The sequence below is a fragment of the Rhinolophus sinicus genome, linkage group LG02, assembly GCF_036562045.2.
Source record: "Rhinolophus sinicus isolate RSC01 linkage group LG02, ASM3656204v1, whole genome shotgun sequence".
In the NCBI taxonomy this organism is placed as follows: domain Eukaryota; kingdom Metazoa; phylum Chordata; class Mammalia; order Chiroptera; family Rhinolophidae; genus Rhinolophus; species Rhinolophus sinicus.
Window position 1 is genome coordinate 97,990,758 of NC_133752.1, and position 13,423 is coordinate 98,004,180.

The 13,423-nt window shown below is 35.9% G+C and overlaps 1 protein-coding gene across 7 annotated transcripts in view; it reads right to left on the reverse strand.

Moving 5' to 3' along the window:
* LOC109456696 (protein adenylyltransferase SelO) overlaps positions 1 to 13,423 on the reverse strand; it is a 39,793-nt gene that overhangs the window by 7,351 nt on the left and 19,019 nt on the right. For 4 of the 7 annotated variants that reach the window (XM_074324958.1, XM_074324960.1, XM_074324963.1 and 1 more), the window contains 7 exons: positions 13,200 to 13,329; positions 7,381 to 7,425; positions 7,191 to 7,272; positions 6,999 to 7,091; positions 3,484 to 3,504; positions 2,452 to 2,531; positions 1,642 to 1,685 (listed from right to left, as the gene is read on the reverse strand). In XM_074324958.1, coding sequence (XP_074181059.1) covers positions 1,642 to 1,685; positions 2,452 to 2,531; positions 3,484 to 3,504; positions 6,999 to 7,091; positions 7,191 to 7,272; positions 7,381 to 7,425; positions 13,200 to 13,329 — 495 coding nt within the window. The remainder of the gene's footprint in view (positions 1 to 1,641; positions 1,686 to 2,451; positions 2,532 to 3,483; positions 3,505 to 6,998; positions 7,092 to 7,190; positions 7,273 to 7,380; positions 7,426 to 13,199; positions 13,330 to 13,423) is intronic. The other 3 variants (XM_019749115.2, XM_074324962.1, XM_074324959.1) reach the window with 1 other exon arrangement.

Here is a 13,423-nt window from a genome sequence, read left to right on the forward strand (position 1 = left end):
GATTTCATGATGACTGTACAATTTTTTTAATTTAGTAAGAAAAATAATAATAATCACTGTACACTTAAAACAGGGAAATTTTATATGACATGAATTATACCTCAATAAAGCTGTTTAAAAATATATACACACCAGAGAGACAAAAAGAGGGATGGGGGGCAGGGGCCTAGTGACATGCTTAATAACATCTAGGAAATAAATGGCAGAACCAGAACTCAAGAACAGCTAGTCTAACTCTGGAACCCATGCTACACTGCCCCCGTAGGGAAAATAAACTCAGATCAGGAGCATGTACAGAAATAAAGACTCTTCAAGGGAAGTGAGGGTTCAGACTTCACTGAACTATACATGCTACTTCTAAGAGGTTCATTTCTTCATGCCTGTATAATTCTTTAATTCCACATCCTGGGCACACACTGTTACATGAATTTGTGAAATCGCTTTTTTTTATGATTTCACATTTTCATATCAATTAAATATACAGTAATATATGGATGTGCCTTTAAAAAATAAGTGAGTTGTCAATGTGGAAACTTATTTTCTTCCCTTCCTTAAGAGTACATTGTTTAGTATTTATTATTTCTCTGAAATAACTCAGAGTTGCAGTTTTGAGTTCACTAAATTTCTTTCATTTTACCATCTCATCCATCCTGTCATAACCAAAAAGGTCCAAATTCTAAAGGCTACCATCACACTTCCTTCTTTCAATTTCTTGTTTCTCTTAACTGCTGAGATTGTCCATATTCTGAGCTGGCCAATAAATTCTGTATGATCGTCCAAATGGATATAAGTGGTTGTCAACTAGATCCATGCTGACCCCCAAGAGATTCCTCTCTTCCCCATAAAAACTAAAGCTGCTTTTATTTCTACAATAATGTCCTGAGTTCAAGAAGCAGTCTCATTCCCTAACCTAACATGGAATGTTAACGGTATCCTTATTTCATCAACATGAATCAGGCACCTTGATGATAACACTAGCTTTCCATACAAGTGCTAAGGCAAGAGTAAGCAGCACTTAGGTCCTTCTGTCTTAACTTCTTTGATCTTGGTAGACCCACGATACAAAAAGAACTAACTTCCATTTTTTCCTTCTCCAAGCCAAGTATCACATAGTAAACTGAAATCAATATATAAAAGTGATTTATTTTTACAGCGATTGTTTATTGATGTATGATGGCCCAGGCACTAAAACAAGATACCTTACATGTATTACTGTTCATCATTATAACATCCCTGCAAAATATTCCCCATTTGACAATAGCTAAGGGCCTTAAAACTTGGAGAGTTAAATATCTTTCAGATCATAGAGCTAAAAAGTGGCAAGATGAGATTATCTGTCAGATTCCAAAACTCATGTTCTTTTCACCATAACCCAAACCACCTTGTCTCTCCACTACCTTTTAAGACTATCTTATTTTAATATCAGTATGCAAACTTGTTGAAAGCGGAGCTATCATGCTCTGGGGTAAAAGTCATTTGCTGAAATTAGAAAAGCTCATATATGACTCTCAACTAAAATATACTCATGTAGAATTATTCTAGTTAAAAAAATTCAGTTCCCTCAAGCAATTACTTCCAGTTTTCAAAAATGTTGCTTTGATGTGATAATTTAAAGTTGAAAAAATCAAAAGGATTACTTACTTGTCATTCTTTTTCTTCTTTCAGAATCTGAATCATTCATGTTACTAAAAATGAATAAAGCACAAAATCAACTACTGCCTCCCAAATCATATCTTTTTTTCAAAAGGATGGGAATTATTTCACAAGACATATATTGGGGGGAAAAAACATTTTAAAATCACATTGAATCAGTGTCTGAAAGGGAGACAGAAAATACTGAGTAGATTAAACAATATGTAAAATATTACCTTATTTAATTATTTTAGATAATACCAAAACTTCTTATGTTTTTTACCAATTAAAAAAGTCTAAATTGGCTGCTACCTTTCCTTATCTTAAAGATAGTATTCTGAAAATAATTTAACTTTTTCTTAATTACTCAGTCATCTTTATAAATAGTCCTCAGTGGCCATTAAACTGTGAAGGACTATTTGTTCCCGTATGCCCTGTGGTTTTCTTGTTTCTCCATTCAGCTGCCACTACCTACAACTTCTTTACTCTTCCATGTCTGTTGCTTGTACTTCATTTTGAGTTTTGAAACAAAGTAACTTCTTACATTGTACAAGATGTGCCAGTAAGTAGGCATTGGATGAAAGCCTGAGGAGCTCTCTTCAAGGGCTTGGGAAGCTTAGGGAACTGTGTTATTAGAGAGCTGAGGTGAATGGATGAATGCTCTCTGCATGGCTGAGGTGTTACTACAGATGCCTCGGCCAACACAAATACCCAGGAGTCAAAAGGAAATTATGAAAAATGGAAGAGAGGCATCTGATGGACTGACTATGCTAAAGAAATACATAACATACTTTTGTATAAATCAGTAGATTACCTTACCTCTTCAGTCTCAAAAGGTACTGGGACACCCAGGCAGGAAAGAGTTGGTGCTTTGAAATCATCTTCAGTGCCCAGAATTGCTAAATGAAAATACAGTAATAGACTGCTTTTTACATTAACATTTAACTCCATGTTCCTTTTACATTATATTCTTTAATAATAACTTATAATATCCAGACTTTTTAAAAAATATACTATTTCAAGTAGAAATACCTTGTTTCTCCGAAAATAAGACCTAACTGGACAATCAGCTCTAATGCGTCTTTTGGAGCAAAAATTAATATAAGACCGGGTCTTATATTAATTTTTGCTCCAAAAGATGCATTTTAATGTGTAATTTACTTTTAAAAACTTAATTTGCAATTACATTTTATTTAGTCATCTATTAATTCATTTAACAAATATGTATGCAGTGTCAACTATGTGCTAGCAACTGTGTTAAGTGAGAAGGATATAAAAATTCACAAGACATGGTCCTTGCATTTAAGAAGGAAATTGTGTAAACAAATAATTCAATATAAAATACATTTTTAAAGTGTTATAGAATTGTTAAAGAAATATACATAAAAGGCTAAGACAAAGGAATAAGCAATTAGTCAAAGGGTTGAAAAGGTTTCATATTCAAAAAAAAGAAATTAACTATTACACTTTTAATGAATGATTAAAAGTGTAATGATCTCACTTAAATTTCCCAGCTCTTAGTAATTTAAGATACCTGTCAAGAGCTTCAACAAGTCACTTTAACATTACTTTGTCTCAGTTTTCCATACATTAAATGATAATTAATGATTATCACTAATTAAATGATAATTAGTTCTGATAGATGAAATCACTTCTAAATTTTCAAATTATATCAAAGATGCTTATTGGTTAACATTCTTCTGCATTTCCTACTGAATAGGTAGACATTTTTTTAATTCAAATCACTCCTAAAAATGTAACTTAAGTCTATCCATGCCTGTGAGAACAATAATTTTTCTTACAATTAATACTAATTATTTTCTTATTATGAATACTAATATCCATACCTACCTTTACCTTTTCTTGCTTCAGCTTCACTATGTGGAGACAAGGACTATTTTTTAGTAAAACATGAGCTTAAAATATCAAAGAAGTAAGAATTAACAAAGGAAAAATTGGCAGGCCCAGCATAATGAAAAGGGCACTGGACAGCAGGAAATTTTGGTTCTAGCTCTGATTTTGTAAAGAACTACTGTGTGAATTCAGCAATCATTTAACCTCTCTTGGCCTTAGTCTCCATATTATAAAATGAATTGATCTTTAAGGTCCTTTATCAATGGAAGATTTTGTGATTCTCTCTCTAAGCGTGAGACTACATTCACAACTGGATCAAGAATGTTAGGATACTAAACCTTTAAAAAGACTACATCTCAAGCATTTATTTTTACCTTTGTATTTAATAAACATTTGTCCCTCTTAAAAAGATTTATCTTGCTGATAAAAATACAAAATGTTGAAGTCTACGGCAGTTTGGCAACATGTAGCAAAACTACAAATGCATATATATTTTAACAGAGAAATCCATTCTAAAAAATTCCCTACAAATACATCTGCACCAAATGAAATTATGTACACTTTAACACCAAATGAAAGAAACTATGTACACTTTAACAGCAAAAGTTTGGAAACAACACAAGTCCATTGTAGGGAACTGATTAAATAAATATGGCACACTTACAAATGGGATGTTTTGCAACTGTAAAATTAATAAGGATTATTTCTATGTATTAATATAAAATTATCTTCGGGACATACTATGATACAAGGTGCAAACATTACATAAACTACGCAATCTTCTATGTTGTGGACCCCAAAAAGAAAGATTCATCTGATGTGAACCCCAATGGTCAACTCCCCATGGTCAACTGAGGACCCATATTTTATAAATAATAACAGCCTAGCAGCCACTTGCTGACAAGTGTTCCTCAAGTACTCTGTATACCGGGAAAAACCTCAGAATGAACTCTTGGCTTCCCGCACTGTGCTCTGCTTGCTTACACCACCATCTGAGGCAACCACTGGAGGGAAGCCCTGGTTTTGTCTTTCTACCAACAGACTGAGACCTGCTCCATCCAAGAACTGCACAATTATATCTTCATTTACATCTATACAGACCAATCAGAACTGCTCTACAACAACCAATCACAATGCATGATTTGGATCAATCAAAGCTGTAGGAATTCAGAAACCTCATTTACATAAAATTGGACCAACTGGGAACCTGGGCGGAAACTTTCTATATAAAAGGCAGCCTCCCCTTTGTCTCAGTGGAGTACACTTTCCATTTCCACCAGAAGCTGCAATTCCCCAGTTTGCAAACTTTTCACCTGAATAAAGTCTCTCCTTTACCACAGCTCTTTGGGAATTTTTGTTTACAATGTGTGTGGGATATATAAATACACATATATATACATATATATACATACATATATATGTATATATACATATATATATATATATATATATATATATATATATATATATATATACATATATATATATATATATATATATATATATATATATATATATGCTTGTATCTGCATCAAGAAATGCTGGAAGGACCCATAAGAAATTAATAAAAATAGCCTCCTCCAGGAGTGGAAGAGGGGAATGCACTGGACGGGCACAAGGGTTTTTAACCATGTGACTGTATTTAAACATTTAAAAAGTTGGGTCTAGCGTGGGATTGCCTGTGTTACTGATGAGAGAACTAAGTCTCAGAGAAGTTAAATCACATGCTCAAGTTTACTCAGCTACTGGATGATGACATCTAGACTCAAATTCCACAGGACTGTAATTCTAAGCCTTATGAGTTAACCCAGGCTACCCTTCATTTGGCGACTGACTGCATCGAAAGACTGAGGGAAGAAGTGGTCCATCCTACGGTTTTGCCCTGGACCCCACGTCCATTTTTTACCCAAGGCAAAGTGTTCTGTGGTGGGGGAAGGAGCTGCCTGTGCCTGGGAATTAGAGGTTCAGACAGGGCTTACTCACTGCTCAGAGCATTCTCTAACTGAAATTCTATGACCAGAACCACAGACTAAATGTCCAATTAGCATGAAAATGCCTCTAGAAGGAGCCTCATCAGGCCTGTGATGTGAGAATCAGATCCTGCTGTGTTCCTGTTGACAGAAAATAAGTTAAAAGCACAACCAATTTTACTACTATTACTATACTGAGCGACAGCTAAGGAGGGCTTACACACGGAAGGTGCAGCAAAGCCCAGAGGTGAAGAGCATGGCCTCTGGAGAAAGCGGCCAGTGTTTGAATCCCGCCAGACATTTACTAGTTGTGTGACCTGGTGCTAGTTACATGACCTCTCTATGCCTTGGTTTCTTTATCAGTAAAACACAGATCACAACTGTACCTGCCTCACATGGTTTGGCAGAGATTACTCATGTAAAATGCTTAGAATATGCCTGGAACACAATAAGCACTCAATAAATGTTAGCTATTATTGTTCTTATATTATTACTATTAATTTTTCATTATTTTTGTAAAGCATTTACTCTCATGCCTGTCCCAGGAGAAGGTATCAATAATAGTGGGTTCTCAAAAAGTACTTGAAAAATGCATAAAGGAGGCTGAATTTTTTTAAAATTTATGAAAAGATAACATTAACTATACAGAGAACGTCTTGAAATATAATGAAGAAATTAAAATTTAAAAAATAAGGCTAGGTTTTAATTTCAAAAACGATAAAAACAATGATTGCAATATAAAATACTAAGACCTTATAAATAGATCTATGTTTCTAAAAATCTATAAGAAGTAGGAATCTTCTGGTAATACTCGTATTCTTCCATAAATAGTGTACTCAATGTATTATACTGAAATGAAAAGACAACACAAAATCTTAAAAGTGAATTAAGTGCAGCCACTTTGAAAATAGTTTGGCAGTTTCTTAAAAAAATTAAATATAAATTTATTAAACAATCTAGTGATTCCACTCGACTATCTATCCAAGAGAAATGAAAACTTATGTTCATACAAAAACTGATACGTGAATGTTCATAGAAGTATTTATTCACAATAGCCGAAAAGTGGAAATGACCCAAACGTCCATCAGCTGGAAAATGGATCAGCAAAATATGGTGTCATAAAATAGAGTACTACTTAGAAATAAAGAGTAAAGAACTAATGATACAGGATACAACACGGATGAATCTCAAAGACATGCTAAGTGTAAAAATCAGACGCAAGAGACCACATATCATATGATTTCATTTATAGGAAACGTCTAGAAAGTGAAAATCTTGAGAGACAGAAAGTAAATTAGTTGTTTGGGGCTGGGAGTGGACACAGGGATTGATTGCAAAAGGGCCCAAATGATCTAAAGTGTGATGGACTTGTTCCCAAATTGAACTATGATGATAAATTACTGCACAAATCTGTAAATTATTTAAGAAACCACTGAACTGTATATGTAAGGTAAGAGGAATTTTATGGAATGAAAATTATACCTCAATAAACCTGTTAAAGAAAACTAAATTAAGAAAAAGCCAAATGTCACATATTAATACCTGAGGAATGTTGAGTTCCTGTAACTGGCTTTGAGTAATCTCACTGAGCTGCCGAAAGGTCATTGTAAAATCAGCTTCTGTCTTTTCCATGAGCTAATGAAATTAAATATATTTATCAACCTCAATTCTTCAAGAATATGCTGAATAGTAATTCAAATATTAATTAAAAAAAAGATAAAATGATAAACTCACATGTAAGAGAAATGCAATTAAATCACCATCACCCTTCCTTTCTCCAAGTAATCCCAACTTAGCTTTGAACAATTCTGTAAATCTAAAAGGTGAAATGTCAATTCAATTTGTTATTCAAATTCTTACTATTCTAAGAATTGTCCTCAAACCAACCAGGATGCTTTACTATCTATATTCAAAATGGACAAACCTTGTGTAATAAAGAACAGGATACCCCTCAAGAATCTGAGCAGCACTATGGAAATAAAAAAGGAAGAGCAGTTAAGCATTGATTTAAAATTAACATTCATGAATTACATTTTACAAGAACAAAGTGAATCTTCTCATATATTAAATAACATTAGATTATATGCTACTGATTCTGGTTTAGTGGTTAATTATATATCAGATCTTAGAGAAAATCATCAATATAAATTTACTGTCTCAAAGATTTGGATATAGTACAGATCAAATCATGTCACTCCTGGAACATTACTATATATAATTAGCTTATAGGATAAATGTTCATGTGTCTCTATAATACCAAAGAGTTATATAAATGGGTTTTTGATATATTTTTTAAAATCATCTTAGACCCAAAATAATGCATTACAAATATCTCAGCTAATACAATAATATTTTACTTGCCTGGAAATATGAAAATAAGAGAAATATTTCATAAAAATATAAACATTAAAGTTTTTAACCTTAAATTCATCTTTAAACGAATTAAGTTTCTATTTCTTAACTTCTTAAATGTATTTTAAATAATACAAAATTTAACACAGTCTGAAGCTCCACTCCCTTTACCTTCCTGACCTCATCCCCTACAATTCTTCCCCTTGGCTCATTCTGCAGCAGCCACACTGGCTTTGCTGTTCCCTAAACATCCCATGTACACTCCCACCTCCGGACCTTTGCACAAGCTATTCCTTTGTCTCCCCTTCCCCCTACCCCTGCCAGATATCTGCATGGTTTTCTCCTGTGACTCCTTCAAGCCTTTGCTCAAGTTCTTCACTGACCATCCTTTTAAAACTGCAAACCCCTCCTTATACTCCCTATCCATTGCTTTATTTTTCTCCATAATACTTATCTCCTTCTAAAATACGATATAACTTATGTATCTGTTTATTGACTGTCACACCAAAAGTAAGAACACTGAGGGCACAATTATTGTGCTGTTTTATTCACTGCTGTCCCATTAGCACTTAGAACAGTAGATGGCATATAGTGAGCACCTTAATAAATATTTGTTGAATGAATGAATGAACTCTGCAGAGAAAAATGGATATAAAATTAATAAAGACAAGGGTAGGTTGAAGACTGCTTAATAAATATCATTTTATATCACTGTGATTTTGAACTGTGTGACAGCATTACCAATATAGCTTTAAGTTAAATTAATTAAGGAAAGCACACGTGGAATATAAAACTTTTATCTTTGTTGTAGTAATTTTTTTGCAACCTGGGTTAATAGCATCACTATATGACTTGATTTACATTTGGGATCTTGTACTGAAAACAGTAAATTTTAGATTGGGGGATGGTGGTACAGAGAGTATGAAGAGAAATATGTTTTATCTCTTAGCAAATACATTGGAGACACAGAAATGAACAAAATGTGATCCCTGCACTCAAAAAGCTCAATTTCCAGGGCCAGCCCGGTAGCTCAGGCGGTTGGAGCTCCTTGCTCCTAATGCCAAAGGCTCCTTGTTCGATTCCCACATGGGCCAGTGGGCTCTCAACCACCAGGTTGCCGGTTCGATTCCTTAACTCCCGCAAGGGATGGTGGGCAGCACCCCCTGCAACTAAGATTGAACAGGGCATCTTGAACTGAGCTGCCGCTGAGCTCCCGGATGGCTCAGTTGGTTGGAGCATGTCCTCTCAACCACAAGGTTGCCAGTTCAACTCCCGCAAGGGATAGTGGGCTGCGCCCCCTGAACTAACAATAGCAACTGGACCTGGAGCTGAGCTGCACCCTCCACAACTAAGATTGAAAGGACAACAATGACAACTTGACTTGGAAAAAGTCCTGGAAGTACACACTGTTCCCCAATAAAGTCCTGTTCCCCTTCCCCAATAAAATCTTTAAAAAAAAAAAAAAAGTTCAATGTTCAGTGATCAACAAATAACATACTCTTGGGCCCAGTAGCTTGTAGGGCCTGGAGAAAGCAGGCAGAACCTAGAGGGTCAGAGCAAGTCCTCAGGCCCTCACTCATGAGGTACAGCAGGGTTATACCATAAAGAAACATTAATACATTTTTGAATAGCAGATTTTACCAAATACATTCTTTGGTCATAAAAACATGGGCAAAGTAAATCCAACTACTTAGAAATTAAAAAAACAGTGAGAGACTTCTGGTCAAGATGGTGGAGTAGGTAAACAATGTGCTCATCTCCTCCCACGACCACATCAAAATTACAACTAAATTATAGAACAGCCTTGAGAACCACCTGAAGTCTAGCTGAACAGAACTCCTATAACTAAGGATATAAAGAGGAAACCACTTCAACACTGGTAGGAGGGAAGGAGACAAGAGGGCTGGTTCCAGACTCACGTGTGGCATGGAGGGGTATCTTGGCTATGGAGGTTCCCCCCTGAAGAGGGGTCTCAGCTCCACACCGGGCTCCCCAACCCACAGCACCAGTGATATGATAGGAAGAGGAGTCCCCACACATGTGGCTGTGAAAATCAGTGCGGATTCCATCCAGGTGAGATAGAGGGCTGCTGTAGACCCAGGTGTACTCTTAAACGGCCCAAGCACAGACTCACTCGCTCACAAACTCTTTCCCTTGGCTCCAGTAAAGGGACAGTGGTTGAAGAGCACCAGGGACATACAGGGAGGAACTGAATTGTCTAGCTTCAGGGCGAGGGCTGAAGGGGCAGTGCTCTCCAAGACTAAATGGTAGGTGCCATTGTTCCTTTGTTTAGCCTTCCCCCACACAGCCAGCAGGCACAAGCAAGCCCCAAGTCTGAGTCTCCACTCACCTGGATAACAGCTCTCACCCCACCCTGGTGATTCTCTGAGATCCCCCCACCCAATTCATGAGCCAGGTCCAAACCTCTTTCAGAGGCTAATCCACACATTCAGCTGGCCTGGCTGGGGACCACCCTGTAGACTCTCCTAAAATCTCTCAAAGGTCCACAAACCTCAAACAAGCAGCAGCTGGCCTCAACATGCCCTGTACTGCTTGACAGTACAAGCAGCCTCAAGCCCAGTACTAGTGGCAGCTGGCCTTGGCATAACCGCTCCCAGGTGTCTCCAAGCCCAGTACAGGCAGCTACCAACTGCAGACCACTCTGTAGCTCCTACCAAGTGTCCCTGGTCTGACTGACCTTCGCCTGCACCAGAGCCCTTCCCAAGAAGCCCCAAAACCAACACGCTTGGTGACCGGCTTGAGACCACAACAGAGTGCCACCCAATTAACTCCACAAATGACACACCGGAAGGATGGATTTGGCAGGCACCAGAGGCCCACTAAAGCAAACCCCTCTCAATGAGGTCAGCCTGCACACACAGCTTGTCTACTGTAGTCACTGCCAATCCTCACAGCCCGTCAGCCTTACTGACATGCCAACAGTAATCAAGGCTAGACTACAACAGAAGAACACACACTACCCACACAAAGGACAACCCTGAAGCATTCAGCTCTGGTGACCAAGGATGCTGTGCCACTGGGTCCCACAGGATACCTACTGTATAACACAACTCTGCCAAGATTAGGATACATAGCAGGTCTACCTAATATACAGAAACAAACACAGGGAGACACCCGAAATGAGGAGACAAAGAAACATGTCCCAAATGAAAGAACAGGGAAAATCTCCAGAAAAAGACTAAACAAAATGGAGGCAAGAAATCTACCAGATACAGAGTTCAAAACACTGGTTATAAGGATGCTCAATGAATTTAGGGGAAGACTAGATCAATTCAATGAGACCTTCTACAAGAGATAGAAAACATAAAAAAGGAGATAGAAAACATAAAAACGAACCAGTCAGAAATGAAGAATACAATAACTGAAATGAAGAATGCATAAGATGGAATCAACAGTAGATGAGATGAAAGGATTGAATCAGGGATTTGGAAGACAAGGTAGCATAAAACAACTAATCAGAACAGTAAAAGAAAAAAAGAATTAAAACTGAGCATAGTCTAAGGAACCTCTGGGACAACATCAAGTGTAACAACATTTGCATCATAGGAGTGAGTATCAGAAGGAAAAGAGAGCAAGAGGTTGAAAACCTGTTTGAAGAAATAACAACAGAAAACTTCCCTAACCTGGCGAAGGAAACAGACATACAAGTCCTGGAAGTATAGAGAGTTCCAAACAAGATAAATCCAAAGAGGCCCACCCCAAGACACATCATAATTAAAATGACAAAGGTTAAAGACAGAGAGAATCTTAAAAGCAGCAAGAGAAAAGCAGTTAATTACCTACAAGGGAGCTCCCATAAGACTCTCAGCTGATTTTTCAATGGAAACCTTGCAGGCCAGAGGGAATAGCATGAAATATTCAAAGTGATGAAAAGTAAGGAACTACAACCAAGATTACTCTACCAAGCAAGGCTATCATTTAAAATCAAAGAGCTCCCCAGAGATAAGGAGCTCCCCAGACAAGCAAAAGCTAAATGAATTCATCACCACCAAACCAGTATTAAAAGAAAGGATAAAGGGACTTCTGGAAGAAGAAGAAAAAAACTTAAAATATGAATAAGAAAATATTGCAAAGAAAAAAATTCTCACTGACAAAAGCAAACACATAATAAAAGCAGTAGATCAACCAGCATTAAAGCTAGCACAAAGGTTAAAAAGCAAAAGTAGGAAGATCATATGTAATTAAAACAGTAAATTAAGAGATAAACACAAACACACACATGAAGTAAAAACACAATAAGAAAAACATAAATGTGGAGGGGGTGAGTAAAACTGGTAGTGATTTTAGAAGGTGTTCAAACTTAAGCAACCATCAACTTAAAACACACTGCTATAAACATAGCTTGGTATATAGGAAGCACATGGTAACCACAAACCAAAAATCTCTAAAAGATATAGAAGAAATAAAGAAAAAGGAATCCAAGCACAACACTACACAAAGTCATCAACATACAAGAGAAGAGAGCAAAAGAATAAGAAACAGAGAACTATAAAAACAATCAGAAAATAATAAAATGGCAATAACTACATACCTATCAATAATCACTTTAAAAGCAAAAGGTTAAATGCTCCAATCAAAAGAAGAGGATAAAGAAGTGGTACATTTATACAATGGAATATTACTCAGCCATTAAAAAAACGAAATCTTAACATTTGTGACAACATGGATAGACCTAGAGGTTATTATGCTAAGTGAAAGAAGCCAGACAGAGAAAGACAAATACCATATGATTTCACTTACATGTGAAAACTAAAAAACAAAATAAACAAACAAATAAAACAGAAACAGACTCATAGATACAGAAAACAAGCTGATGGTTGCCAGATAGGATGGGGGTTGAGGGGTTGGGTGAAAAAGGTGAAGGGATTAAGTACAAATTGGCATTTATGAAATAGCCATGGGATGTAAAGTACAGCTTAGGGAATATAGTCAATAATATTGTAATGACTATACACAGTGTCAGGTGGGTGCAAGACTTACTGGGGGGATCACTTCATAAGTTATATGAATACCTAACTACTATGTTGTACACCTGAAACTAATACAATATTGAATGTCAACTGTAATTGAAAAAAAAAATTTAAACTTTAAAAAAAGAAACAGTGATAAATAACTCTTGCATCAAAGAAGAAATAAACTAAAATTTCCTTACACCCAAAAAGCAATAAATAAGAAAACACTTTATCCTGACAGTTATGGAAAAAAGCCTAAACTGTACTAGAGAAAAATACATAGTTTGAAATACCATGATTATTAAAGACTAAACAATAAGATGGTTTTCAAAATGTCATTTTCTTGCTTTTCAAAAAATGATCATTATACAAATATATTTTCACACAGATTTAATTAGTAAATTTAAGATTTACTCACAGATGCTTTTGCCCTCGGTCGAGTAATGGGTTTAGAGCTTGTAATAATTTATTTAAATTAAACATCCCAATATTAGCCTGATTTCCTATTTTATATCTTCTTTCATCATCAGATGTGTTTGGTACAAAATCTGTTTCAAACAAAAATACTATCATTATACAGTGAGGATAATTATAATAAATAGCTTCTTTATTTTTTAAGTTTGTATTTAAACTTAATAAATT